The sequence below is a fragment of the Sylvia atricapilla genome, chromosome 7 (assembly GCF_009819655.1).
Source record: "Sylvia atricapilla isolate bSylAtr1 chromosome 7, bSylAtr1.pri, whole genome shotgun sequence".
NCBI lineage: Eukaryota > Metazoa > Chordata > Aves > Passeriformes > Sylviidae > Sylvia > Sylvia atricapilla.
Window position 1 is genome coordinate 36,447,236 of NC_089146.1, and position 25,021 is coordinate 36,472,256.

The 25,021-nt window shown below is 40.8% G+C and overlaps 1 protein-coding gene across 3 annotated transcripts in view; it reads left to right on the top strand.

The window, feature by feature from the left end:
* Positions 1 to 25,021, top strand: part of MBD5 (methyl-CpG binding domain protein 5) — a 110,975-nt gene that overhangs the window by 60,879 nt on the left and 25,075 nt on the right. The window contains exons 3-9 of one of the 3 annotated variants that reach the window (XM_066323187.1): positions 3,580 to 3,722; positions 6,809 to 7,000; positions 10,524 to 10,581; positions 18,932 to 19,205; positions 19,501 to 19,635; positions 23,264 to 23,366; positions 23,806 to 23,986. In XM_066323187.1, the coding sequence (XP_066179284.1) occupies positions 19,523 to 19,635; positions 23,264 to 23,366; positions 23,806 to 23,986 (397 nt within the window). In that variant the 5' untranslated portion in view covers positions 3,580 to 3,722; positions 6,809 to 7,000; positions 10,524 to 10,581; positions 18,932 to 19,205; positions 19,501 to 19,522. Of the gene's footprint in view, positions 1 to 3,579; positions 3,723 to 6,805; positions 7,001 to 10,523; positions 10,582 to 18,931; positions 19,636 to 23,263; positions 23,367 to 23,805; positions 23,987 to 25,021 lie in introns of all 3 variants that reach the window. The other 2 variants (XM_066323188.1, XM_066323189.1) reach the window with 2 other exon arrangements.

Sequence of the window (25,021 nt, forward strand, 5' to 3'; positions counted from 1 at the left end):
GTGGCAGCATCTGCCCTGCAAGAGGGTTTAAAATAATCAAGAATTGCCAGTTATGGAGATTTGTGCCAAGAATTTTTAAATAAGAAGTAACACAGTTTAGAGAAGTTTATGTTGTTTTCTTTGAGGAGGATTCAGTTTTAAACAATGGCATAATGTCATGTCTAAAAGGAGACACTTTATTATGTGATGATAAAGTGTCATGAGGCAAAAATACGAACTCTTGGTGTGCTTACTGCATGGAATTCCTTCTCTCCTAATGAGTTTGGGGCTTTGGGATAAGAAATGTCTCTGAAAGTCCAGGTATCCTTTCCTTTTCCTTATGCTGTGGGTGTGTTTATCCAGGTATTGGTAGAGTTGTGTTCATTGTGGAGAGATGGAAAAAGTTCTGATCTTGGGGCCAACAGAAATATATTGATATGAAATAAACACTAATCTGTTTATATGAAATAATTGAGTCAGGAGGTAGACGTGATGATATTCAGGTGGCTTGAGTTAACTCTTTGAGGAAGTTTTATTTTACCAAATGTCTTCACTTTTTTGGGAATATTTATGTTTTTTATGATAAGGTTGAGATAGAGACACCTAAAAAGAGAACCTGAGCATCCTGGTCCAGGGAAGGTGTCCCTGGTCATGGAATGGGATTTAAGGTCCCTTCTAACTCAAACATTCTGGGGTTCTATGATTTAAAAACAAACCAAAAAAAAATCAATTATTTGTTAGTATGGAGTAGTAACAACTAAATTTTTTACTAACTCATTCTTTTGTGCTTTTAGCAACATTTGTTCAGGAGAAGTAGGAGAAAAGACAAATTTGCATTATACAGACCTCAAATTCTTTGTTTATCTTCTCGGCTCTCATCAGTTTCTCAGTTATCTCTATATTAAATTAAAGATCAGTGAAGGAGAAAAGTTGATTACATTTCCGTTGTGAGCCAGAAAACAGCAATGCTTGTACACCAGGTATGCAAAGGGGCTGAGGGAAACAAATCAAGTTTTCAAAGGGCTGTGTTACACATGAATGAAAAGAATTTGTAAATTATTCATCACGTTTAATTCTAAGACGTTTCGAGAAAACCAAAATAAATTGGGATGTGTGATTGTTGGAGAGGCCTTTATTCTCCAGATTCTACAGGTCTAAATCTTGAGTATGGACTTCATCAAGGTGTGGAGAATGTCCAGACTGCAGGCTGAGCTATCGGCAACTCAGGGTTGATGGGATTGAAATATTGGCTAAACTGATGTCTCATTTTTTTCCTCTTGCAAATTAAAACTCCTTTTTGGTTTGTTTGTCGTTTTTGGTTTTTTTTTTCCCCCTGTAACTGGAGACATAAAAATTAGATAATATCCCATCTTACCTCTTACATGCTCAAAGCAACAGCCACTCAAATGACAGCGCTGCCAAACCTTTGAAAAATGTTACTTATATCTATATATCACATATGTAAAGTAAATATGTTACCACATTAGCCTTATGTATCTATCACATGCACAAAGGAAATCGAGCAGTATGTTACATTTATAACCATGTATCACGTAATTTAAAGGAGTGTGATGGTTTGTTGGCCTTCCAGCTGATTCCTGAATTAACTTCTCAGAAAGACCTGCCTGGTTTTTTGGGTATTTCTCGGAGCTCTCACGTTTTTCACGTGCTCCTTGGCGGTGTTGTTCGGCAGCTGCAGTTCAGTTCCGAAGTTCTGTTCATCTGGCCAACTTGCTGTCGTACAAAAGCCCAGGAAAAGGCCATATGTTCCTGCAAAGGTAGCCTTGGAAGGTGGGATAGCTGCTGCTGCTTTTTCTTCTGCCATCTGCTCTGCTTTAACTTCATTTTCTCCAGATACCGTGTCTAGCAAATACCAGATAATAGATGGGAGTTCTAATCAGCGTGGCAGCAAGGTTATTGTTTCCAAAACAGTCAGGTAGTCAGGTTTTTTTAGGCATTTCCCTTGCTCTTGGACATTGTAGCAGTTAAAATGTAGAATTAGGCAGCTGTAAACGGGTTTGGTTTAAGCAATGAGTACGCTGAGATGCTCCCGTGAGCACGCAGGAGATTTTCGGCAGCCTCGGGAATAAAAGGAGCAAACATCCTGGATTTCTCCAAGTGGCTGCTGCTCTTTCCACTTGGAGTTTCTCATTCTGTCCCTGTGCCACTGGTGCAGCCCAAGCGTTCCTGCAGGCGCAGGGATTAGGGAGGGATCTGGGTTAAGACTAATCCAGCAGAAGGACACAAATCGGCTCCCTGGGCTGAGCCAGGAGGGACACAGGGAGCTGCCCTGGAGCACAGGGAGGAGTCTGTCCTCTGACAGAGTCAGGGGCTGCACCTTGGGAATTCCCTCCCCAGGAATTCCCTCCTCAGGAATTCCCTTCTCTGAAATTCCCTCCCCAGGAATTCCCTCTTTAGGAATTGTCTCCTCAGGAATTCCCTCCTCAAGAATTCCCTTCTCAGGAGTTCTCTCCTTGGGAATACCATTCTCAGAAATTCTCTCCCCAAGATTTCCCTTCCCAGGAATTTCGTCCTTAGAAATTCCTTCCCCAGGAATTCTCTCCTCTAAGATTCCCTCTCCAGGAATTCCCTCCTCAGGAATTCCCTCCCCAGGAATTCCCTCCTCAGGAATTCCTTCCTCAGGAATTTCCTCCTTGGGAGTACCATCCTTAGAAATTCCCTTCCCAGGAATTGGCTCCTCAAGAATTCCATCCCCAGCGATTCCCTTCTCAGGAATAAATTTTCCTCAGAAATTCCCTCCTCAAGAATTCCCTTCTCAAGAATTCTCTCCTCAAGAATTTGCTCCCCAATAATTCCCTCCTCAGGAATTCCCCCCTCAGGAATTCCCTCAAACTCCAGGAAAATGGAGGAGTAAGGAAAAAAAAAAAATCTGTCATCCCCAAAGTTTTGAGGCTTTGTGCTGAGGAGCCAGCAGAGCCTTGTGGATTGAGGCTGAACTGGGGAAACCAAAAATCCTGCCAGCCCCGTGGTTACTCCAAGCATTATCATGGACACATCATGTGTGTTTTCACTCGTTTTTAGGCTGGTTATAAGAATAAAATTAAATACAATTTGCCCGAGGTCACGATTGGCCCTCACGTGTTCAAGGCACAGAGTTCTGCTTGGTTTGGGGGCAAAATCCACAAGGCATTTGGGGGAAATAAAAAAGTCTACAAGTCTATAACCTACTTTCAATGGTTCTAAACGACTTTGGGGGTTTTTATATTAATTTATAGAAATGTCCATGTGTGTGAGTGTATATAAAAAGAGATGTGTATATAAATAAGCAAAACTGGGTGGGTTTTTTTTGCTATTTTCGTTCTCCGGAGTTTTGTGGTAGATCCTTTCAAGAATATCTCATTTTAAAGTCCCTTTTCTCCATTCTCCAGCTGTGTGGGCTCTGTTTTTACAGCCTTAAATTCTCTCCAAGTGTAAAGCAGGGGAGGATATGGCCAGACCTGGAGCCTGCCTGGGCTGTAGGGAATTCTCCCGGCTCTCTGTGTATGGACAGTGAAGACAAAGATCCTTCCAGAGGGAGCTTAGGAATAATCTAATTTCTGCAAACCTCCCTTTGGTCCAACAAAATGTGTTTTATTGCAGGAAGAAGAGGCTTTATCACAACAAAACGGGCAAAAAAAAAAAAAAAGACTTGAAGAAACAGCACTTCTCTCTAATTCTTCCCTAAAGTTCTGAGAACCACCAAATCCTAAAGGATTTACACCCACCAGTCTTCCTGATTTCAGGTAGGTGAATTCTCTCTTTGTTTTGCTTTCTGGCAGCTCAGGGGAGGTGAGAATTCCCATTCCCTGGAGTGTCCAAGGTTGGAGAGGGCTTGGAGCACCCTGGGATAGTGAAAGGTGTCCCCATGGCAGGGGTGGGAATGGATGGGATTTAACTCCCACTCTGGAGTTCTCTGATTTCTCTCAAATCAAAAAGCAGTGCAATTAATAAATACAATTTGGCGTGACTTTTTTTTTCCCTTTAGCAAAACAAAATAATGATAATTACTGTAAAGAAAATCAGACAGAACTGGATGCTCCCAAACAAAAGCTGCTGCTCTTCTTTTCCAGCGTGGAGCTCGTGGCTCTTAATTTGGAATTAAGTGGTTTGGAGGAGAGGTTTTCAGTTATGCCACAGAGTAAATAAGAAAAATAACCTGAGGAACAGCCAATAATCAAGTTGTTTGATTTAGAAGAAATGCATTTAAAACCCAGCTAAAGTAAAAAGAGAACTGGCCGACTGCCACCCTCTTTTTTACTCATTTGTGACAGCACACAATTAAAAAGTTCAGTTTGTTGCTCTTACAGGAATAACAGTTTTTTTGGTGTTTTTCATGTTTGCTCATAAGAAGTATCTTTAATTTTAGATCCTCCAAATACAGTAGCTGTAAGAATATTGTTTGTATCTGGAGAGATTAGATGGGGACAGGATTTTTTTAATCTGTTAGCACAGACTTGTTATGTAAATAGGAAGCTCACAAAGGAAGGCGACAGCAAAAGGCTCTGAAAAAACAGATGTGTCTCCCCCAGAAATAAAGTCACCACTGGATTCCTGCAACTTTTGGGGAAGTTTATTGCTAGAGATGTGCATGAAATCAAAAAAAACAAAACAAAAAACAAAAAACAAAAAAAAAAAAAAAAAAAAAAAAAAACCAAAAAAAAGGAAAAAAAAAAAACCAAACAAACAAAAAAAAAAACACCCCAAATTCTATAATCACTGTGTAAGTCCATTTCCATACGCTCAGTACAGATAATTTTATCATTAATTTATTGTTGCCATTTAATTTTAATAAATTCAAAATCGTATCATTCATTCAAGTGGATTGTTCTGATGCTTTGCTGTTGATTTCTTGAGGCCTTTAGAGGAAGCTCCTTTCCCTGCTGCCCCTCCAGTCCTTAGCTCTGGCCATGTGACCCAGATTTTTTAAGCCCTTCTATGACTTTAGGTTTTATTCTTGGGCTCTTTCATCCATCTATTGGAATTGTTTCCAGTAAATTGGAGTTTTGCAGTGGTTGCTGTGATTAGCATTCTGTGCTCATGGGGAATTCTACATAAAAATGTCTCTGATCAATACCTTTCAATGTGTTTAAACCTTAATAAATAATTTTATATGAAGTTTGTTGCATCCCTAGTGGAATTATGATCTGAAATACATTTTAATGCAAATTCTTTAATGGTAGGTTATGCCATCTTTCTGTCTATTTTTGTTACTGTGAAGTTAAATTATAATTATATGAATAACCTGCATAAAATGCTCATATTTTGAAGTAGTTCCATTCAATAATATCTGTATTTTCAATAATATTTATGGACTGAATGTTCCTTGTTAATACTCAGTATTAAGATCAGGTAAAACCCTTTCTAGAACCTAAACATTGACATTTTCTAGTGCCCTTAAGAATACCTACATATATATTCATAATTTATATAGGGTGTCATTTATAAAGTCATATTGATTGGGGAAGAACTTTACAGAGTTAATAATTTTTATTTTAAGTAGCTTGCATGTGAAAAAAAAAAAACCCGTTCCTGAAAGGCTCTGCCAGGTTGGTAAATGCAGTTTGAGACAACCAAGAGTCATTAATGCCCTTTTTTACAAAATGCTGAGCTCTGATTTTGCACTTAAATTGGGCAGATCAACTGAAAACTCAGTTAAATTGGGGATACTGATGAAATCAGTGAAGCCAAACTGCAGGTTTTGCTTCTGGACTTCACTAAGATATTTAAATAATCATAGGAAATGCTGTCTTTGGTTTCACAGCCAGTGCACTTTGTGACTTTTGTTTTCACAGGGTTGTGTTATACCCTGTTTGTTTGGATTATCTAAAACTTTTCATTCCCATTTTCTATCAGAGTTTTCTGTGACAGGAGAAGGTTTTAACAACAACCCAGACTTTCACTGGGATGATAAATGGCTTTAAAAGAGATTCCAAAGAGGTGATTTGAAAATCAGAACTAATTCTTTCCATTTTTCTGAAGGATTCAAAAATCATTGAATCATTGCATTTGGTTTTAATGACGATTTATTGGGGGAATAATGTGAAATCCCCAATTGTTGTGAATTTGATGCCCAACTGTGCCTGTGCCAAGTCCTGAGGGTCTCAGATCCGAGGGTTTAAAGGCCCCATGAACTCTTTGGGATAGTCCTTTAACCTCATGAGCTCCAATCCATTTCACCTCTGGAAGAATCCAGTTCATTGGCTCTGGGTTCTGGGCAGGCTCCTCTCGTGGTCAGGGGGATTCCAGCAGGGAATCACTGCTCCTCTCGTGGTCAGGGGGATTCCAGCAGGGAATCACTGCTGGAGGGACCAACGCTCTGGAGCAGCCCAGGAAGGGCAGAAATGGCCCAGGAACAGGCAAGTGTTGAGGAATAATGAGCCAAGGCAAGGCTGGATGGGGCTTGGAGCAACCTGGACTAGTGCAAAAATGTCCAGGAGCTGGAATCAGCTGATTTCTGAAGTCCCTTCCATCCCAAACCGTTCTGGGATTCCGTGATCCAACAGCTTCTGTTTCAGCTGGGGTTTCACCAATGTCCTGTACTGAGCCAAGACTCATTTATGGCTCATCATTTACAGCTCATCAGTGGTGCTGGTGGAACCTTCTACCCCACCAAGGCCTTTTGCAGCATCACAAGACTCAGGTTTTTTTAGCTGGAGGGGTTTTGTGTGGATCAGCTCCACTCCAAAGGCGCCTTCAGTTCCTGGGAAACGAATCTCGCTTTGTTTGCACTACAGAGTGACTGTGTAGGGGCTTACAAAGCAATCAGGAGAAGGGGAACGAAAGCATCTGGCTCATTGTTTTAACTGAAATCCTGTGGTTGTCCCAGCAGATGTGAGTGGGGTGCAGGAGTTCCTCAGATGAGGGCAGGAGGGAGGCGAGGAGCCGGCCCCAATGGACATAGCCCATCATCGAGAGCACCACGGGAGACTGTCTAAAGCAAAGCTCAAAGTGCAGCAGCAATTCTAAAAAGCTTAAAAGATCCCCAAGATAACTTGAAGCAAGACCATGAGAAGCAATGTAGGTGAGTATTCCAAGGTAAATCAGTGTATTGATGGAGCTGGGAGAGTTTGGAGTTTTGTTTTTTGGGGTGGTTTTTTTTGTAGTTTTTTACGCTGCGGCGGCAAAGTTTTAAGATAAAATATTTGAGGCAACATTAAAAGAAAAAACAAAACAAACAGAAGATCAGGTATCTTCAACATTTTATGGTGCTGAAGTAGAAAAATGAACAGTTCAGCAGTTCATGTCTTGGTGGAAGGTAGACAGTGCACCCAAACATGGACTTTTTGGTAAGAAAACAAAAAACAAAACTTTCCTGACCTCAGCTGAAGAGATTGTATCCAGCCAGCATGAGAAGCCCAGCATTCCAAAAGTGGAAAATCCACCATTTTGTGCTGCTGTGATTCAGATGGAGCATTAGTCACGATTGGGAGTGATAAATTTTGACATCATCAAACAATAGAACTCCAGCTCTCTGTTGGGAAATCCACAGCACCATTCCTGCCCTGGGTGATGTTGGACTAACGAAGTGGAGCTGCCTGAGATGGAGCCAGACCTCTCCAGCACAATATCAGCTCAGCTGCTCTTATTCTTACAGATTCTCCTCATCCCAACACAAGGTTACACCATGTCAACAACCAGCAGATGGGGAAAAGGAACATCCTAGGAAGCTCAAAGAACACGCTTGGAAACGGAGCTATAAATACCAGGCTAATTCCATAGCTTTAAGATTTCTCCAAAGCTTTTTTAAATCCCTCCAGAAAAGGCTGAAGAGATCCCTAATCTGAAGTGGCCCAGTTGAAGGAAAGTGTGTGTGTGTTTTTATTTTTAAATAAAGTTACATCTTACAATAGCGTCGGGCATCTTAGTGAGTCACTGGAGTGGCTCTGCAATATTTGGTGGATCAAAAGAAGGATTTTAAACACATTTTCATTCTTATCAGGACTTTCTTCTTCAGAGCAAATGTGGAATTCTGTCTGATCCCCTCTGAGCTGATGAGTGCAGCCTTCCCACAGAATCACTGATGGTCACAACTCATTTGGAATCCTTTTTTTTTTTTTTTTTTTTTTTTTTTTTTTTTTTTTTTTTTTTTGAGAGAGAGATGTCCCTGATTAGGGAGAGCTGATACAATGATACAAGAGCTCCCAAAATTCCTTGGTGGAATTTTATATAAATCTCTTCTTCCCTGTGAGGGTGGCGAGGCCCTGGCACAGGATTCCCAAAGGAGTTTTGGATTCCTCCTCCCTGGAAGTGTCCAAGGCCAGGCTGGGACAGTGGGAGGTGACCCTGCCCATGGAATGGGACTGGGATGAGTTTTAAGGTCCCTCCAACCATTTTGGGATTCTCCTTCCCATGGAATCTCTTCATTCCTTAAAAATATCCCAGATTTTCTTGGGGTGTGTTTGCTCTTGGAGACATCAAAGGCAGGAGGTGTTTTGCAATACTGGGCCTACCCTTATAATTAAAAAAAAATAATGTCATAAAAGACAATATTAAAAACATGAAAATATTTCTCCTTTCTTTATTTTCAGATAACTTTTAATGTCTGTTTATTTAATCTGAATAAATAAATTTCCTTTAAATTAGTATTAGCCAGAGGAATGCAAAGCAGAGCCACCAGCCCGTGCCAGATTTAGAAATCAGGGCTCTTAAAGAGCAGCTGAAAGGGCTGGGTTTGTTTATTGGAGGAAAAAAAGGAACACTGTAGGATGGGCAGAAAAAAAAGAGATAAGAGGGTTTTATCAAAGCAGTGCTGGGGGTTGCTCTGTAGATTTAAAAAAAAAAAAAACCAAAGAACAACAAAACCCACTAAAAAGCAAGTTCAGCTTGCATCAAGTGGAATTTAGGAGAGATGGAAAGAGAAAACAGGCCAAGGTTTTTTTTGTTTTACCTCATATCTGACTGCAAACTGGGATATTTTACCTCTCACTGTCAGGAAACTTTTAAAAACAGACAAAGAAGGAGCTTGCAGAGAAAATTTCAGTCCTTTTGACCTTCCCCATTGGCCATGGGCTGAGCATTTTGCTCTCCTGACATCTTCATTCACATCCTCAGTTTAATTCTGTCACCTTAATTTTGGGATTAAATTTGTCTCATTTCCCTGCAAACCTTTTCCATTCCTGACAAACACCTTTCAGTTGAAGGTGTGCAGCAAAAACAAACCAAAGGACCTTTATTTTCTTAAATAAAATGCTTGGAAAAGCTCTTACTTCAAAGAGAGTGAAATTTGGGATCAGCAGCCTCTGGAAGTTGGCAGAGTCCAGGATCTGATGCAAAGGAACATGAGGAATAAATCCCTGCAGCACAAATGTTAAATATCTTGTGATGAAGAGTTCCCTGAGCGGTTCTTTGCCCACATTTCCCCCAATAATTCACTTTTTGGAGCCGAACATCCTCAATATCTGCATCAGGCAATTCCAGAGCTGGTTTTTTTGGGGGCATTTTGAGAGAATAAAGAACTGTTGGAGTTGTGAGTTAGGATCTGCATTGTCCTTCAGCTGGGATGAAGCAGTGCATTTTCCAGGCTCTTATCTTTTTTGGAACTTTGTTCTTAAACTCTTGGATGTGCTGCATCCTTAAAGGGCCACATGGTTTTAATTTCTGGGTGCCTGTGGGCCTTACTCTCATTTTTCTTTTCCCTGCTTTGATGAGCTGCTGGAATTCTCTTGTGCTTGTCAAGCTTGACTCTGATTCACCCTTTTGTTTAGCTCTTTCTAAAGAGAATCAAACTTTTTCTGTCTGTTTTGGGGGAATTTCTCATGCAGGAAAATCAGGTTTTTCACAGCAAAGCCAGGGAATCCTGGCAGGGCAAAGCTGAGCATCACCACCAGGTACCTGTGCAAGTTTAAATTTATTTAAAAATAAATTTTGTCATGTTTGGATGGCAGATCCTCTCTGAGGAATGTTTCAGCAGCCCTGCTCTGGTGATTTATCCTATAATCAGCTGTTTGATTCTGCAGGAGCCAGAAAACTCCACTCCTCACACTTTATTGGCCAAAGGAATTTATCCTTATTAAAGCGATGGTGTTACCGTGTCTGATCATTGTTATGTAAGAATTCATCCCCAAAATACACAGACACCAACTTTTTGAGACACTTTTCTCCTTTTTAGTGGGTTAAAAATACCTTGGCTGGCTGAAAAGGAGATCTGAGTGAAGGGGTTGGGGCAGCCAGACAATCCTGAAGCACAAAATCTTATTTCAGAGTAGTAGGGGCAAGAATTTGGATCATCTGCGCTGCCAGAATTCAGATTAATTCTGAATTAAGTAAGGAGTAACGCTGACTTTGTAAAACATAAATCCTATATTAGCAGTTTCTTAAGTATTAGATGATTTTTTTTCCCCATGTTGTGGTGTTTGACAGAATTGAAATGTGTACTAAACAAGAAGTGGAAATAGTTACTTCATCGTTTAGCCTAAGAAACCTTCCTAAGTGTTTATAAATATGAAGAAATAATTAAGAGTCATTTAATATTGGAATCTTAACATGCTAAGTGGAGTGTGCTGCTCACTATGGCTTATTTTGTGTTTTAACTGCTTATTTTCCAGCTTGGAGCGAACAAGATGAACAGAGCCACCTTCCATCTGATGCTTAATGAGGAAAAAGGTCAGGATTTTATTCATTTTCCTTCCAATCCCCTGCCCTGCTCTTAATTAATACATTAAAAATCACTTCATGTGGGCTTTACTGGCTTCAGAGCATTTAAATAAACAAAACAAAGGTGATGTTTTGATGGCAGGGTGAGCAGGAATATTTTGAAATCAAATGGTGAGTTGAGGAAAGAGCTGACTCAGAGCAGTGTGAGGAGAAGAAGGAGCTGGGGAAGGAAAGGTCATGTATACAAATCTTCATCGAGATTGATTTCAAAATGATTAAACTCAGAACTAATAAATCTCTGCTGGAGCAAGAAGGAAACATTTTGGCATTTAAAAGGATTAAAACCACTTTATTTTTATTTTTTTTTTAATATCCGTGAACTTTTGCATCCTATTTTTTTTTCCCCTTAAGAAAACAGAGAAAACTCAAATAAAATAGTGGGGCCAAATTCTCCAAATACTTCTACTTTCAATTAGTAAGTAATTATCTGCTAATGGAGAGATTAATCAGGTTTTCAGGGTCCACAGGCAGTGCAGACTCTCCAATATTATTCCATTTCTGCCAGATGAGACAGGAGGCTTTGCACTGAGGTGTCTCAAGAGCTGATTTTTATTGTTCCCATATATTTTTTAATACCTTAAGTGTATTTTCATCAGGGAAATTGCTGAGCAGAGCTACATAATTCAATAAACAGTTGGAAAAAAAAAAAAAAAAGGGGGGGGGGGTGCTTGGAGAAAAAAATTCTAAGGCTCTAAAAATAGTCCAGTCACGTGATTACTACTTTGGCACAAAAGCATAATTTATGGGTTTAATTTGTAATCTTGCTACAGTTCTGACATTCTCCTGCACAGGAACTGGGGCTGAATAATTCAAATTATTGAAATATTGCTCCGTCCTCAGCTTCAGGTGGCTGATACAAAGGAGGTTGATATTGTTTATTGAGATCTCTGCATTGAAAACATGGGAGGATGGGGTTTATTCCTGCCATTTATTGCTGCATTTTTGGTCTCAAAATGGATGGAGATCTGGGGCTATCCAGAAATTGTTATTCCTTTCCCCAGATTGCCAGGAAATTTTTTATTTTTTATATTTTTCCTGGTTTTTAATTGGTTAAAATCTAATTGAGTTTTCATAGTCAGTTTTTTAAAATTAATTCTGTTCAAATATTATTTTTTTCCTTTTCAATTAAATCTTTATTTTCCCAAATTTCCATTTCTCTGGTAACCTCCGAGTCAATAATTTCCAGCAGAACTGAACATTTACAAATAGTTATTTCCTCCTCAGTTTCTGCATCTTTTTATTGGACATTTTCAAAACATTCTCTATCAATGATTCCTGAGATTCATCTAATCTTCATTATGAAAACATTGCAGAACTATGCTGAATAATATCAGCTTTTTGGGAGCCTGAAACATGAGAATTGAAAAGAAAATTCCTCATTTCTTTCTCCAAATTCCTTTAAAATGAAGTGGATGTGAAGTTTCTCCACTTCTCATTAACATATTGCTCAGTAATATTCCATTTATTAATATTCCCTGGGAAAGTTTGGATAACAGTGACCTCATTCTTAGCTGATTTCTGGTGTGCACCAAAAATGAACTTTAATTTGGACAAAATCTGAGCCTGTGTCACAGGCACTTCTGAGCTGTTTCCCTTGGAAAGAGAAAAAATCCATGGTGGGAATCCTGGGAGAGCATCCGGGTTTCCTTCCATGAGGTGGACATAATAAATACAAATGTAAATGTAAATGTAAGTGTAAATGTATATATGAGAACTTTAATTATAAATTGTAATTATATTATACATAATATATGTTATAGTATATATTTGATATTGCAAGATATAATATATTATAAAGTTATTAATTAAATTATATATAAAGAGAAATGCTAATTTATATAATTATTAATCGAAGCAATATTGTCTATAATTATAATTATATAAGTATATAATCGTGTTCTATATATAGTATAAAATGTATATTTAATATTACTATATATTATCTATTATATATGTTACATATAATATTATATAGTTATAAATTGGATTAAATATAAATATAAATATAAATATATCCACAGTGAACAGCCAGGGATGAGCATTAAAAACAAAATCTTTTTCTTTCCTGAGGTGGGGGTTTTTTGGGGGGTTTTGTGCTTTTTGGTTTTTTTGGTTTTTGTTTGGGGTTTTTTTGTGTTCTTTTTCTTTTTCTTTTCTTTTCTTTTCTTTTCTTTTCTTTTCTTTTCTTTTCTTTTCTTTTCTTTTCTTTTCTTTTCTTTTCTTTTCTTTTCTTTTCTTTTCTTTTTTTTTTTTTGTGCAAAGCCTTTCAGAGATCTCTGTGTCTTGAGAGGATGGATTTTCTCCATTCCTTCACTGAAGTGACGGCCTCAGTTGCTCCCAGCTTTGGGAATTGCACAGAAAGATGGGTTCAAAGTCATCCTGGGAGAAGATTTTAGGGATTGGTGCTGTCCATGAGGACTAAAGGAATCCTGAGGGAATCCTGCTCCTTCCCAGCTCAGCCCAGCTGTCCATTGCCTTGGTGACTCTGTTGGCACAATTAAATCCCCAAAATGAGGATACTCTGATTTTTTTCCCTATAAATCCGATTTCTGTCTGCTCACTTCACATCAGAATCCAGAATCCACATCAGATCCAGAATGCTCCAAGGAAAGGCATTTCTGTGGCATGTCCCCAATGACCAGCTGCATCCCATGGACAGAAATCAGTTTTTCTCCATGGAAATCATTTCCCTGTTGTTTTATTTGAACAGCAGGGGCTGAAGTGGCTGCTCTTGGAGGCTTGGGAGAAGAAATTCCAGAGGTTTCTGTCCACGCACGTGCTGGGAGCTGGGGGACATCCAGGGAGCTCCTGGGGGTGGAGAACAGGGACAGAGACTTGGAATCCTCCTGGATCTTTGTTATTTATGGGTGAATTCACCCACGTGGCTTCAGGGAATCATCCAGGTTGGAAAAGGCCTCCGAGGCTGAGCCCACCCTGTGGTCAGTCCCCACCTGGTCACCAGCCCAGAGCTCTGAGTGCTGCATCCAGGTTTCCTGGGACACCTCCAAGGAATTATTTCATGGACTGGTTAATTCCCAATCCTAAAAAAATCCCACAGCATCAAGAGTGGTGTAAAATAGGAGAATATAGACCTTGTTATAGGTAAAAAAACTGCTTTAAAAATTAGAAATAACTCAATGTCAGAGCTGGCTGGACTGGTGTGAAGTGAGTTTACACTGGGGCAATTTAAAATTCTCGTTTTAATGAAGTCATTCAGTGCAGAGCAAATTTCTGGTTGTGGCAAAATGTTCTTAATACTCTGTATTTACAAGTGGAATCTGCTTTCAACCTGAAGGCCAGAGCATATCACGAGTATATTGTGATATTATCATGAGTAAATCATGAGTAAATCCTGAGTAAATCACGAGTAAATCATGTGTAGAGCTCTGCCATGGCCCTGGACACCACCCCAAGGAAAAGAATCCTGAAGGATTCGAGGTTTCCTTCCTACTTCAGGCACTTTTTGTTTGTTGAATCACTGGCCTAAAAATAGGCCCTCATGAAGTATTCACCACTGATCTAATTAGTCAGGAGAATGCTGCTTTTCAAACTGGGAAAGCATTCCCAAAAAAAAAAAAAAAAAAAAAATAAATGATGCAACATTTGTATCTAATTAGATGATACAGGAGAATCCTGGCTAATTGCTTTGATAGACTTAAACAGATTAATAACGTGCAAGTGGCAACTAAATAAAAACTCCTTTGCACTGAGTGCTTTGAAAGAGATGCTTTTTAAGAAGCTGAAATTTCTTATTAGTTCTGAAAACCCCAGGACTATGATTCAAGAACATTTCTCATTTTGGAGGTTTTTTCAGTGCTAGAAAGGAAAGCCCTGGAAATGAGATTGTAATTTGTGTCTCTGAGCAGTGTTCGGTGGGGTTTTTTCTAAATGTTTTCTAAAAGTTTTATATCCCAAAAGTGGCTATTCCATAGGTGGGAATGGGGATTTGTGCCTCAGAGAGGCAGGGACTGTGGGTCCAGGGAATTGTTGGGCACTCCCAGATTCATGTAAGAAAAAGGTAATGGAGCATCAAAAGTGTTTGGAGGACAAGGGAGAGATTTAGATTCTATTCGAAGAGGGAAAAAATTATTACTCAGAGGTTTGGAGCAGCCTGGGATAGTGGAAGGTGTCCCTGGAGGTGGAACAAAATGGGCTTTAAATGTTGTTTTGTTTTTTTTTTTTTTGGCTTTCCAGCACGAACCATTCCATAATTTGCAATATCAACCTCTCAAAATTTGTCTTAATTGGCTCAATGTCCAACTTATTAATAAAATCAATGTTCTTCTTATCATATGTAACAGATTGGAATCCAGACAATTAATAAGATCTAATCTAATTTTTTTTTTACATCCTATCGAGTTTTCTATTTTTTTCCCACTTGACTCAGAAACTCAGGTAGGCTCAGAAAAGTAAATATTAACAGCTGAGTGTGCAAAGAGGCTGCCTGAAATCCAACATTTCAAAAAGAAAAAAAGGGAGAGAATCCCGTTAAAAATTGAAACCACCCTTCCAGCAGATGAAAATTAAGGAGAAATTTTCCATGCAGAGAGGGGGTCGAGGGGGCTAACGGGGGAAGGAATTTCGTGTCTTTTTGCAAAGTGCTCCAGTGAAACATTTTGGAGGATATTGTAATGAAACTGCAAAACAAATCTGAACATCATGTGCTGGCGCAGGGCAAGAAGCTGGTTTGGATGTGGGGAGTTGTGTCAGTGGTGGGGAGATAACAGGACTGCTCTGGAGATGGCTGAGGGGAGGATTTCAGCCCACGGCTGATGGAAATCCTTCCAGTGTCCAGAACTCTGCGTTTGGTCCAAAATCCAACTGCTTTGTGTCCCAGTTCCAAAGAAGTTCAGGGAGAGCGGGGATGGGGAAGGGGCAGATCAGGAGTGCATCAGCTCTGCATCAGCCCTGCACTCCTGGAATCCCCAAATCCCTGAGGCTGGAAAAGCCCTCCCAGCCCATGGAGTCCCAGCTGTGCCCAAACCCTCACCTTGTCCCCAAGTGCCACCTCCAGGAATTCCTGGGACACCTCCAGGGATGGGCACTCCAAACCTCCCTGGGTAGTTCCAATCCCTGAACTCCCTTTCCAGGAAGAATTTTTCCCCCAATGTCCAAAAGTGGGATTTCAGGGACGTTCAGGGCTCCTTTTGTGTTGGTGCTGTGAGGGGTTTGGGGCTGTGGGGAACAGGAAATGTCCCTGCCAGAGGGGCTGGGGCAGGGACACCTCTGCTGCTGGCCTTGGCTGGGATGGAGATTCCCTTCTGGGAAAAGCCTTTGGGATTCTGGCCTTCAGGAGCCCAGAAATGAGGTTGGGAAAGAGCCCCGAGGTCATGGAGTCCCAGCTGTGCCCAATGCCCACCTTGTCCCCAAGTGCCACCTCCAGGAATTCCTGGGACACCTCCAGGGATGGGCACTCCAAAGCTCCCTGGGCAGCCCCTGAGCTCCCTTTCCATGGGGAAATTCCTGCTGATGTCCACCCTGAGCCTACCTGAGGCCGTTCCCTCTTGTCCTGTTGTAAATCTCTGCACCAGTAGAGCTTTGAGTTGTTATTAAATAAATTAAATTGATGTTATTAAATAAATGAAATCAAATAACACCCAGGAACTTTCCATGTGTGGCTTATGATGGAATTTCAGCGTGGAATTATGGATTGGGGCACCTCTTACCTGTGCCATTTGTGCCTACAGCAACATGCAGAGGTCACTGGGGGCTTTACTTCATGGAAATGCACATGGAACTGGGCTGGATTTTAGGGAAAATCATCTCACTTCCATGAGCATTTCCTACAAACACACGGATTTTGTGTGTGTTGGAAACTCCCAGGCAGCCTTAGCCCTGTTTCCTGTATCACACCACACCCAGCACCTCAGGGTGTCCTCCCAGCACAGAAAATTGCACAGAAAGGTGAAATTTGGGAGCTGGGAATAGCTCTGGGCACTGCTCCTGCTTGGGGGAGTGTGAGGGTTGAAGTATTTCTGTACCTGGGGGAGAAAAGGATATTGAAATGTGGAATTCCAGCATGGTTTGGAATGGAAGATCCTCTAAAGATCCTCTAATCTTCAGCTTCCACCATCCCAGTGGTTCTCTGGCCACTCTGTGCCAGGCCCTCATCACCCTCACAGGGAACAATTCCTCCCCAATATCCCACCTAACCCTGCTCTTTTTCCCAAAAATATTTAAATACTTCCCACAGATTAAACACTTCAGTGATTTATCTTTTTTTTTTAGCTTTTTTCAGTCCTCTTTCTCCCCAGGTGCAGTCCAGACAAAGTTTTATCTGATTAGATGTGAGAATCCTGTGGTGAAGGTGGAATGAGAGCTGAGGCAGGACCCTGCAGAACCTGTAGAAATAAAAAGTTATTTTGAGGTGTCTCTTGGAAAAATAAGTAATTGCTGGATGTTATTTGCTCATAATGGCCCCAAATAGCAACATGAGCCACAGAAAGGCTGGGCTGAGACAGGAGCAACTTCCCCTGCTCTGGGTGCTCCCAGTATTGGATAAATTTTCTGATTTTATTGCATTACAGAAGGTTAATTCTCAATTAATTCAGAATATCAGGGACATTTTTTTAGCTTTTTTTAGCCTTTCATGCGACCTACAGTAAAAATGCCACTGCAGCTCTCAGCAATAAGGTAAATTCTGGCCTGCTTTTGGTGAAACCTCCTCTGCTCCCTCCTTAATCAGGATAAAACCACTCAAACCCCCAAATTTCTGAACTGACAACCTGAGCGAGGCCTGAACTGTTGCCAGGAGCTCTCCAAATCCTATTTCTGTGTTCTGAGAGATTAAAGGGTGGGTTGTTTGGATAGGAGACGTGACAAGGTGTCTGTGGGACATCCCTCTTGTCCCTTCCCCACTTTGGGCTGGCCAAGGATTTCATCCCATTGGAATGTTTGGGAAAGTGGGACCAGGTCCCATTCCAGAATCTTCATCCCGCAGAGAATCTGAAATCACACAGTCATTAAAGTTGGGAAAAGCCTCCAAGATCACAAATTCCAACCTTTGGCCAACTCCCTGGTCCAGCCCCTCAGTCCAACCAGCTCCTTTTATCCTTGGAAATAACCTGGTGAGGTTTTGGGTTTTTTTTTTCATTTTTTGGAGCATTTGGAACTTTACATTTCTAAGCAGCACTTCTAAAGGGAATGTTCTCCATGAGGGTACTTAAGGGAACATTTTCCAGGACTATATTTATGCCTCTGTAGTCTTCCTTTAGTGGTCTTGAAGGAAGGAACTGTTATTACTGTTAAATATAGATGTAATGTGGTGTTATTGCAGAAATGTCTTTATGTTCCATTTCTGGCTTTAAAAAAAAAAAACAAAACCTTTTCTTATTAAAATCAGTCAGGTCTATAACATTTATTATGTTTTAACATGTTGGCATAATGTTAGTGTTGGGAATGAGGCAGGATTGACACCTGACCCCAAATAAAATCTCCTGATGATGTCACTACAGCAGTCAGCTGTGCCATCCTTTATTTGAATTCAGGATTGTTGCTTTTTTCTGCTGTATTTACTATTTAAATCCCATATTCCACGTTTGTCTCACCTTAATAAAATGTCCAGTCCCAAGTTTCAAGTTTCACCTTGAAAAAACTATTTTGGGGGGGGAATGACACAACTTCTGTCAGGAGAGAAAATCTCTGAGGGGAATTATTCCTGAGGATATTCAGATTGTTTCGAAGGTATTCAGAGATCAGTCACTGCTGCTGGCTTTTCCCTTTTTATTACCCAATTTTTTGGGTGAGATGATTATTTTAATTCAATCGAAAGGCAGGAGGTTTGCATTTTTATGGATATTATCAAAGCCTAGAAGCAGCTTCCTTCACATGAAATTCATTCAGTTTTCTAAACAGTTTTTAAAGGGCATTAATTTAGTCATCTGCTGATGGTTCTGAACAGAAGCATATGTGAAAATATTCAGTGAAAAGATGCATCCCTTAATTCACCCAAACTCCACATCAACTATTTAACAGCAGTTGCACTCTTGTAGCTTTTAAGATGTAGCTCAATTACATCCACGTATAAATAGAAACTGCTGGCAGGATTCTGTTTGCTCTGAGCCTTATTTTGATGGTTCCATTGACATTTAAAATTTTGATTTGAAGCTCTGGAAAAGGCTGCAGCTGTAAACATCTCCCTGAGCTGACTGCACTGGGCTGAAAGGCTGCAGAGGACAGAGGGATGGAGGGATGGAGGGATGGATGGATGGATGGATGGAGGGATGGATGGAGGGATGGATGGATGGATGGAGGGATGGATGGATGGCTCACGTGTTTCCCCACATCTGTATCATTTCAGGCCATTCGATTGGAGCCAAGGAGTCAGCAAAGAAACTCAAGGAGACAACTTGGATCATGACCAGAAGATAAAAAAAAAAAAACAAAAAAAAAAGAAACAAAAAAGAATGTGGCATATAAAGGGTGTGATACCTGGAGGTATTGGATCTGACTCATGTTTATAAAAATGAGACGAGCTTTCACGAAACACAAGTTATCTTAGACAGTCATCAAGCTTGGAGCCATCATGCTGTTGAACTAGAAATTCTCCTTTTCCCCATTCTCCTTTCTGACAGGTAACAAAGGATTGGTGAATTATGATTTTCCCCAGTTGGAAGCACTAATTTTTATCTATAGAGTTCATCCTTATGAATATATAAGGAGTTAAACGTTGCATATTTAATGTGGATTATAATGGGAAAGTGACTCATTAACCAAAATGGCCACTTTTGAGGACTTGGTTTCAAACTGAGCTGGAGCCTCCCGATGCACTTTGTAGGATTTGGGGAAAGCTGTGCTGCAGGGCCTGCTTTGGGAGGCCAGGATGACATGTAGTAAAAGGATATCACCTTACTGTTGATATCTTTGAAGACTCATAACCAGAAACAGGAAAATGAATGGTGGGAAGGAGTGTGACGGAGGGGACACGGATGGAGGGCCACCAGCAGTGCAAGTTCCCGTTGGTTGGCAGCGGAGGGTGGACCAAAGTGGAGTTCTCTACATCAGGTAAGGTCACCTCAGGGGCTTGGGCTGGTGTCTGGTGGAGTTTGGCCAGGACGTGCAGGGGATTCCTGGCCCAGCTCCTTTCTTCTGCTCAAAAACGTCAAGGAGCTGTTCCTGAAGTGCAAGATCGCCTTGGAAAGCTGAAGGAGGGTAGATTGAGGTGGGATACTGGGAAGGAATTCCTGCTGGGAGGGTGGGGAGGAGCTGGGCTGGAATTCCCAGAGAAGCTGTGGCTGCCCCTGGATCCCTGGAGGTGTCCAAGGCCAAGGTGGACAGGACTTGGAGCAACCTGGGACAGTGGAAGATGTCCCTGGGCAGGCATTGGACCTGGATGAGCTTTAGATCCCTTCCAACCCAAACCATTCCATGATTTTGTGATTCTTTTCAAACTAAATTCAAGTCATTCAGCTCCAAACCCATTTTTTTATACCCATGAAGGTTCTGTGTTCATTATCAGTGATGTTCTCCAACTTTAATGGATCCCTCACATTTCTCATGTGGGGGAAAAAAAAACCACAACAAGAACATAAACCTAAATCCAAAGTTTTAGGTACTTTATTTGTTTATTTTCTCAGCTTATTGGATTTTTGTTTGCTTCGCCCTGGAATGGTCACGAAGAAATGCATTGAAATTGCTGTGAAATAAATGTGTTCAGACAAAGAGAGCCTAAATTAAATGTTATTGGAAAAAAGATCAAAGTTAGCTTTATAAAATGTGGGGACATTGGGTTTGCATCACACAGGTCTATGTGATTATCAGTCAGTTACTTGCTTAAATTTCTTCCACTGCTCTGTGATGAAAATAACCACATCTCCCAACATTTTATGTATTACCAGTACAAAGTCTTTAATGAGCCAGAGCACCCTCCAATTTTACACTAAACTACCTGAAAGGATCAGATGCATTCCAGGATTTCTTGTTTGTGTTCTCCATTAGCAGAACCAACTCCAGTCCATGTCAGTGATACCCATGACAAGGAGAAACCACCCTGCCCTTGTATTTCTCATTAATTCACTGAGCCTCTGCCTCACTCACAGCTCAATGGCAAAGGAGAAGTTGTGGATTAGGGATTTTTCCCCCAATAATTTCTGTATCCGGACATCAGGAAAATAATGATTCGGTATTTTTGTGTACCTGGCGATTCCACCAGCTTTTGAACTTCATTTCCCCCAGCCCTAGCAAGTTTTGGGGAAGCTCATTCCTCTCCTCTTCCCAAGTTTTCCAGTTTATCTTTTTCTTCTCTGGTAAATTTCCTGGTATTTTTAGGTCCCTGATAATCCCACCAGCTTTTAAACTTCATTTCCCCCAGCCCTAACGAGTTTTACACACCACCTTTGGTGAAGCTCATTCCTGCCCTCTTCCCAAGTTTTCCAATTTTTTTTTTTTTTAATTCTTCGGTGAATTTTCTGGTCATCTTCTCTGAATTGTTTTGATGAAACAAAAGTATTTGCCACTCCTGTTTGGTATGAGATGTATTGGTTGGAAAGGGTGGAAGTCCAAAAAATCCAATCTCCTGCCTGACATGGAGCATCCACAGGGCTCTGAGGGCAGCTGAATCCACCAGGATTGAGTTTCTACAAGCTCCTCACTGCCCTGCCAGCCTGCACAGCGTTCATGGAGGCAAAGAAAGGTCAAACAATATTGACTCCACAGCTATCCCAGGGAAAATTAGTGGATATATTAAGATCTGACATGATTTAAGTGGAATAGATGATCCCAGCTGAATAAAGACTCTCTGTTTGTGCCTCCTCGGAAGGCACGGACGCTTTCCTGTCAGCTGTCAGCAGTTGCTTTGGATTAAATCAAGATTAAATCCATTCATTAACTGGTTTTCATTACCTGCTAGAAGCGCTGAGTTGACTCTCAGGGCTTTTCTTAGCAAAACAGAGCTGCTAAGTAGAGCCTAAAGCCTCCCAAGGCCAGGCTGGATGGGGCTGGAGGGGTAATGGAAGGTGTCCTGCCCATGGCAGGGCTGGAATCAGCTGATTTTTAAGGTCCCTCCCAACCAAAACCAGTCTGGAATTCCATGATTTTGTGGCAGTTTCTTGCTGTGGGTTGTCATTTGTGTTACACAAGTGTCAGTAACTTTGTGCACACACAGAAGAGACTCTGCAGCTACAGCTCTGCCCAGGATCAAGGCAGAAACAGTGGGGAAAATGGCCCTTTTTAAAATTTAGTTGGATTTTGTGGACAAATAACCCTGCATGTGAGTGCAGCAAGAGTGCTGGATCCCACATCCCACAGATTCAGTGGATTGACCTTCCTTTCCACTCACTGATTGGCAGCACACTCCTTTTGATTCCAGGATCTCCTGGAGCCTGCGCTAGTTATGTGTGCCCAGGCAAACAGCACACCAAAGTTATTTAAAATTACTTCTTTCTAAAAATATCCCAGGAAAAGTAGCCTTTTTTAGCCAATGCAAATAAAACAGCATCCTCGCTCCAGAGCATATTCCCAGAAATGCCTTTTTACAGGAGATTTTTAAGGATCACAGGAAGTGTCTGGAGAGATTTTGGGTGTAGACAGGATGGTCCAGAGCAAATGTCAGTCTGGGATTCTCCCATGGGAAGCTGTTACATCCTCCAGTGTGGAGTTTGCCTGGGCTCAGCATGAGCAGGACAAGTGGGAACATCCAAAGGGATCAGGCAGGATCCTGCTTTAATTAAATTAAATAAAGGTAAAGAGCAGTTTCCCCCTGCTCCCCAAGGATTTCAGGCAGGGAAGGTTTGACTCCTGACCAGTCACCAGACCTGGACCTTTATTTTTAGATTGCTCTTTCATCTTCCTCACCCTCCAAACTGTCACTGCTACACAGACTCAACCTGAGCGCTTCTCCCAAAAATAACTATTTCAGGGCATGCCTGGCAAAGAAATGACTTATTTAAACTGTCAGCAGAACTTCAAATGTCGCTTGCAGATGTTGCTTTAGATGTGACTCTGTTCTCGTGCAGGGTGAGGTGTTTATGTGTTGGATTCTAAGACCCAAAGTTCGTCACAGCTTGGAATTTTGAGTCAGGAGTGTTTTCGTGATCCAAACTATCCCACTTGAGCTGGTTTTGTTTGAATTGGGGCTATTTACAGCTGCCATTAATAACCAGTGGTTTATTCCAGATAAACAGTTCAGCTGGCCCAGCAGCAAGGAACAATCTGCCAGTGACAGGCTGGGGACACGGGAAGGGTTTTTTTTTTTCTTCATCTTATGAAATAGTGATTTTGCCATAACAGAGTTTCCCAGTGCCCTATTTTGGGATGTGCAGATAATGATTTTCTGGTGGGAGTTGGAGAAATCCGAGTGCAGTTTATCAGGAGCTCCCTGGCCTGGCTCCTTGGTGTAATATTTCATACTTTCAAGTGAGAAGGTCGAAATTTTAGCTGAATGAAACCAAACACTGTGCAAAAAAGAGACCTAGCTGCAACAGTTTTGTTTCCTTTAAAATATCTTTTGGGTTGGTTTTTTTGGTTTTTTTGGTTTTTTGGTTTTTTGGGGGTTTTTTGTGAGTATTATCTCAATTCTTGAATAAAAGCAAAAAGAGAAAAAATACGAAATGTGATTTTACCCACTGTCCTTGTGAGCAGATACAAATCCTGACCTGTCCAAGAGCTCATATCCATCATTTCTGTTTCTTTGCAGTCCCAGTGGGTCTTTATTATCCTGCTTGGAGCAGGTGAAGACTTACTTGCTGACTGATGGAACGTGCAAGTGTGGCCTAGAATGTCCTCTTGTTCTTCCCAAGGTAAAGCACAGCATCATTTTGGATCGAGGTGCAATGATATTTATCAGCTGCCCATGCTGGTGACTCAAACTCTGTTCAGATCATCCCTGAAATATCTGGTATCCACCCAGAGTTAGACCTTAAAGTACAGACTTCAGCTCCCCTCTTGGAGAGGATCTGACTCAGTTATTATAAATACATATTATATATTCATATATCATGAATATATATATATTTATTTATATGTGAATATATTATAAATTAATTAATTTTTATTTCTTGTTTCCAAACATCCTGTCAAGGAATCTTTTGGGCAGTACAGGAGCAGTCAGGAGAAGAGAGGAAAATTCCTCTATATTCCATCTAAATTTATATTCCATCTAAAATTTCTAATTTATGTGAATTCCATGACTTTGTTGCCTGCAGTCACTATTTTAAACGCTGGACTTTTCCCTGCCAGGTCTTTAATTTTGATCCTGGAGCTGCTGTGAAGCAGAGAACTGCTGAAGATGTTAAAGCGGACGAAGATGTCACCAAACTATGCATTCACAAAAGGAAAATTATTGCTGTGGCTACACTTCATAAAAGCATGGAAGCACCACATCCTTCACTGGTTCTAACTAGCCCTGGTGGTGGAACAAGTGAGTAAAATGAGATCATGCAATAATCTGATTTTTATACACATAATTACTATGCAAAACCACCCCGAAAGTCTGACTATGAGTGCAGAAATAAGCTGATTGGAGGAATAAATAAAGGGAGTAATCAGAGATGGAGGTAGATTGAAAATGAGTCTAAAAGCAGGTCAGCCCAGACTAAGAGCATGATTTTCTTGAAAAAGATATCAGATTGTTCTAGACAAAGAAAATACATTAGCTCTCATCTTTTGGAACTGTAGTAATATGTCTGATATTCTGTCACATGGGAAATTAGAGGAGCAGAATAAAGTGATTATGAAGGGATTAGGATGTGGCTAAGGACTTGGCTAAATGGGAAATTTTATTGTAAAGGAGAATAGACAAGCAAGAGGAGATCTCCACTGTCATTTCTCAAGGATTATTTTTGGCCACCGACCTGGATTAGCATTTTAATTATCCCTATCAATAAAAAAAAAGAGGAAATTTGTTGGTGGCTGAAGTTGACAGGTATTCTCCAAACAAAAGATCAAAACCTTGTAAAACCAGAGGAGCTCCCTGAAACCTGGAGTGAAAGCAAAGTTAGCACTGAAACAGCTCCGAACCCAGAAATTCGTCCAAAATTAGGGACTTTGTCAGGATCACAAGATCCTGAAGAGAATTACAAATCCAGTGGGCACGACAGAGGAGGGAAAGGGGCTGAGTTTTTATTTCTGTACTCCTGGGGAAAGGCCTGAGAGCTCTCTGCACCCCTCACTGCTGTGAGGACACCTGGCCAATTGCTCTTCCCGCTTCAAAGTGGAAAAAATTACGAGAAAACCAAGAAATAATAAATTTTAGATAAGTGCCAATGCTAAGATCCCCATGCTGTTCATGATACTGATGTGCCCCTGCATTTTCACATTGAAATTCAGGATTTAAAATCTTTCCGGAAAATCTTTGTCAGTGTAATTTTGACTTTTAACCAACAGTGCAATTTCCCAAGTTTCTGTGCATTTCCTTGCTTAATTTTTTCAATGAGTAGGACTTAAATTGCATCCC